At 44.3% G+C, this 5124-nt stretch overlaps 1 protein-coding gene across 7 annotated transcripts in view; it reads right to left on the reverse strand.

The window, feature by feature from the left end:
• The window catches only part of KIAA1217 (KIAA1217 ortholog), a 357518-nt gene that overhangs the window by 186247 nt on the left and 166147 nt on the right, over positions 1-5124 (reverse strand). For 3 of the 7 annotated variants that reach the window (XM_014946462.1, XM_014946404.1, XM_014946468.1), the window contains exon 1: positions 4941-5010. The exons of 2 other annotated variants lie outside the window; for them this stretch is intronic. In XM_014946462.1, coding sequence (XP_014801948.1) covers positions 4941-5010 — 70 coding nt within the window. Of the gene's footprint in view, positions 1-4940; positions 5066-5124 lie in introns of those variants that run through there. 2 more of the 7 variants (XM_014946397.1, XM_014946377.1) reach the window with 1 other exon arrangement.

Below are 5124 nucleotides of genomic sequence, written 5' to 3' on the forward strand. Positions count from 1 at the left end.
AGAGCAAGTTTTGTGTGAAATATAAAAAAAAAAAAAAACCAAACCCCAAATCTCAGATAAATTTTACCACTTAAAATCTACTTTAAGACCAAAGACCATGACGTTTGTAAAGAGATGGGCAGACACGGGACGTGGCGGGTATGTAAGTGCTGGCTTATCTTCAGGTAACTGTGTAACATGAACCCTCTGGTGCATGAAAAAGTGTAGTCTGGAGCCTTGTTACCTAATACCTTTGAAAAATCCCTTGCTCCTTTGTCAGCAAAGAAAAAAAAAAAAAAAAAAACCACCACAAAAAAAAACCCAAACCCAGAAGCATTGAAAAGGCCTCTCCAAGCCTGCTGTGGCCTTCCCCACCTTTTCTGGGCAGCCTCAGCCCAGAGTGTTAACCCTTCACAGCTCCTCAACAGGAGCAGGAAGCTCCCTCCTCTATGTGTTTTTAATAGAGCTTTATTTCTCTCTGACTGATGCTTTTCGCCTCAGAGCCCCTTTCCCCCCCCCCAGCGACTGTCTCCCCCGCACGCTGCCATTTATACGGCACTGCTGTTTGGAAACAGGCACCCACTTGCTTCTTTTTATGGTTCGTTCAGTCAGTCTGACACCCTGCCCACCGCTCGCCTCAGGATTTCATGCTGGGGATTTTTCAGCTCTCTGGTGTGCGTTGGCAACTGCCTGCCAAGTCCCACGGAACATCAAGGCCTAGTAATCAGGTCAATTCTCCACCGGTGGAGCCACTCCTCCACAAATTTACACGGGGAACCGATTCCCTGGGGTTTCACAACAAGACTGGGCCCTGGAACGTCCTCAAAGACTTTGCGTGTTTCCGTAAGCTCCCTGTAATGCTCACAGATGCCAAAATATCCACAACATCCTCTCATGGAAACCTATCCCAAAAGCAGAACCGGACACAGGAGCTCAGATTGCAGGTGGCACCACGCTTTGACGAGCACAAATCCAGGCCCAACTTTGGAAACTGGTTTGGTTCACGGGGAAGTTTTGCTCTCATGCAGATTCAAAATGCCTTCTCTAATCTCCACAGAATCTTTTAAGACCTTGTTAGAAGCACAGTCCTCTTTAAACCTTCAGAGCAGCAACCTCACGTGTACGTACACACACTCACACACAACTTTTCCAAGCGCAACTCAATTACAAAAACATCTACTGTCACAGATTGCTGAGAATTCAGAGCACTGACCGCCAGGTACACCCAGCTTTTTCGAGAAAAGTGGCAAAAAGGAGAGTTTTGCTTGCAAGAGGTAAGCGTGGCTACTCCAAGTAACACGCAGTCAAAATGGTTTCTGAAAGCTGCATGGTCACTTCAATGGATTTTACACAGGAGGAAAAAGAGGTGGGATGTGGCTGGCTGGAATTTACCATCTTTGAGTTGTTGCACCAAAAGCCTGGAGGTTGTTCCTACAGCCTCAGGGATACAAAAGCAGCAGGCATAAATAAAGGATTTCCTTGGAGCTGGAGGGAGTCAGCGTGAGCGTGGGTGACAGAGTACAGCAATTTGGTACAAACCCTTAAAGTATGGTCACAGCAGCAGTTTCAATCACTGCGCTGGTGGCAGGCACTTCCTCAAAAAGGCAGGTAAACCCACATGGACAAACACAACTGAGAGCTCATGAATGTGTATTTCGGGTCCTAAATCTCCCCTGTGCAAAGCCTTTCCCTGCTCTGCACTTCAGTCATTTCAATAGTTTAAGAAAAAGCTAATTATGTGGAACATAAAGAGACAAGTATCAAGTACAAGTGTTTTACCACTATTTGTTATTGGGTGAAACCTTGAGAAAGAATCAAAAATAACATATTTTTCTTATACTATATTAGAAAGATCAACAAATTCTCTTATTTTTCTTTCATACATTTGGAAAATACTGTATAAATACCAGTGAAAAGAAAGGAATGTAAACTATGCAAACTAATTGCTAGTCTTGCCAGCGAGCTGACCTGGGCTCCCGCCGCATTACAGCCCACAGCAGCACGTGACACCAAACTCTCTATCACGTTTCAATATGGGTCTTTCCCCTAGTAATTGCTGAAAAAAGTCCTCCTCGGCCACTTCCTAGATATGGGCAAGTGACTTTGATGGCCAGACTGGGATGGTGAAACTCCCCCACCCCCAGTGTACCTCGGGGCACATAAGCTGCACAGCTGCTGTTGTGGACCACAGCGCTACAGGGAGGAGAAGCTGGGAGAGGTCTTCTGGATCTTGGAGTTGCTCAATAACAGCCTGGGCAAACTTTCTGTATCTTCCAAGTGAAGATAATAGGCCTAGAAAATCAATGTCCACAGATAACTGCGAAACGTGTGAAGGATCATGTGATGGTTCCCAGAAGAGAGCTAAGAGTAGCAAAAGGATAAATTATGCAAGTACCCTCCTTGGAAAAGGAGTAGAGAGAAGCCAATGGAAAACACAGAGGCATGAGATAAGCTTGCCTCCCTTTCTCCCTCCCTCACATTCAGAAGCTAAAAGCTGAAGTTCTTTCTGTTCATAAAGTAGCAAGTCTAGAGGGCAACAAAAAGCAAGACTTGCTGATTGACAGGGGAGGGCTTTGGTTATCTGAGGGCTTGGGTAACCCCTACACTTCTTGAGTTGCTTCTCTGATTCAAAAACAAGTTTTCAAGATTTCTTAACGTCACCCATTACTAAGGTGGATATAACTACAGGAAAGGTCCAGGTCTGCAGCCTAGAAGAAGTATGCCTAGGACTATCAGGAAGATTATCATAAAGGATTAATTGATGTGAGTTGGAAATTTAAAAAAAAAAAAAAAAAAAAAAAGTCCTTCAATGCATCCTGGTATGCAATTCTTCTAAGTCACACCCTCTGCGAAGTCTGCAAAGGTCAGGAAAGTCACTTTGCTTCATTACTTTAAATGTTGTGAAGACTTTAATAGTCCTGTTTTGCAATCCAGGTGACAAGAGAGAAGAACATTTTCAGAGTAATTTGAGAAAGCAACAAGTATGGACCTGACATGTACTGATACTATGAAAATCAGCCTTGAAGCAAACCACATCCAACACCTAAAGTTTAAAAAAGAATCCAGTTTTAACAGCATGAGTCGAACCCACCTCCGTTATATTTATGCTAGCAGTAAATTTGAGATTATCTGAATCTTTCTAATTTATCCCAGTGTCTTTAAATTAAGTCTGTTTCCAAAGAACTTTCAAATGTAACTTTTGGATATGGGCCAAAACTACTAAATTTGGTAATGAACTTCCAGCATTCAAAATTTTTGGGAATCAGAGGATCAGTCTGGTCAGACCTCTATTTTTCTAGCTCCACATGTATCTCAGGCAGCTTCATGCAACTCATACAGAAGAAATCTATTACTCAAGGATTGTTTTTTCCTATTCAGACACATCCTTTTAGATTTCCATCCCACTAAACATAAACGTATACAGACAGAGATGCACGTGACTAGCACTGCCTGACATTTTAAATTTAAAAAAAAGATTCAAAAGAGCATCAAGCAATTAATGAACCCCCCCAAGAAAAAATGAAGAGTGTTTTTTGATCCTAAGTCTCTACGCGCTATGTTCTGGTATTACACACCCATAAACTTGTGTGATTTTTTTTTTTTTTCAAACCACATGTATCCAACCATGCAATATTTGTTTCACAGAAGCACGGTAACACAACTTTTCCTGAAGTGCTTATGAGGGATACAGTACACATGAACTGGGAATGTTCACAGGTGCTCCACAAATACTATAATAGATGTAGATTAGATTAGGTATTCGTCATGCTACCCCAATGTTACGCTCCACGTGGAATGCCCCACGTAGAATTCACCAGGAAATAGTTTTCAGACAAAATATGTAGTGCAACGGTATAATTGCACAAATGCATCACAGCTGACCCGCCGTGAAAACCACGCTGCTCGTCTCTTGGCCTGGCTCCAAAACAAACCCAACGGGGTTTCACACCAAGTAAACTCACTCCCCCTGGGACAATCTGCTTGGGAAGCCCCCTCTTTGCAACAGCCACCCCGCGATAAAAAAAAAAAAAAAAAAAAAAAGAGATGAGCTCAAACCTATTTTTCGGGAAGAAGAGCTCTGTCTCTGCCGTAGGTGAGCCGTGCAGAGCGTTTCAAGGGAAGGTGACATTATCCCCCCCCTCCCTTGTCCCCCCCATATGGCGGGAGCAGGACCCTCCGCAGCCCGCAGCGCCCTGTGACAGCACCGCAGCTGCTGCGGGGGGCAGGCGGGGATCCCTCCGAAAGCTCCACAGAGGAAGTTAAACTCCCGGAGTCGGGGCGGGAGGGCAATCCGCAGAGCCATTAGCACAAGAAAGACACGTTTTCACACCACCCCCCCCCCCCCCCCCACTCCCCCCCCCAGTCTCAAAAAACAAAACAAAAAAAACCCTCTCTTGCCTCGTGGTTACACTTGGACATAGTTTATGTAAAAGAATATTTATATAAAAGAATAGTACAGAAACATAAGTAATGGTGTAGTGCAGGCTCCTGCAGAGGTGATGTACATGCTCATGCACTATTAAAGACAGTCTTGTCTCAGCATTTGTCTATTTTTAGTAACATTTGTAAATATATAAGTGGATAAATGGAGTGGAAAGCTTCTGGAGAGTTCTCTCTGCTTTTTGAATGACAACTGAAATTTTCTGTCAGTCCTGGCTGTAAGCTGTTTCACGCCATTTATCTTATTTTGTTAGAAATAATTTTTAAAAATGACAGAAGTCTATGTTCCATGTATACCTGTAACTATGGAAACCATGAAGTGATTAAGAGGAGTACAACTGATGCCTCTGTGGCTCATCAAGACAGCCAAATGTTCAAATAGTTAGACAAAACTTTTTGTTTTTAAGAAGGTTAGAAGAATCCCCCCCCCCCCCCCATGCATTCTGCCCCCAGTTATAAAACGCAGCGGCCAGGAGCGTGTTATAAACGCAACTCCATCTTTGCCCGATTCCCTCACTTACCCTTCATCTCTCTGCTCTCTGCTGAGCAAGCCAGGCACAGCTCAAGTTTCTGGCTTTCGTTTTCCTCCATTGTCCCTGCCCACCGCACACAGCCTCCCCTCCTCTCCTCTCCTCTCCAACTTGGAAGCCGCAGCGCCCGGACTGTCAGCGCCCGTCTCGGGGAGGAGAAAGGCAGCTCTCCCGC

This window comes from Calidris pugnax, unplaced genomic scaffold (assembly GCF_001431845.1).
Source record: "Calidris pugnax isolate Ruff unplaced genomic scaffold, ASM143184v1 scaffold19, whole genome shotgun sequence".
Classification (NCBI taxonomy): Eukaryota; Metazoa; Chordata; class Aves; order Charadriiformes; family Scolopacidae; genus Calidris; species Calidris pugnax.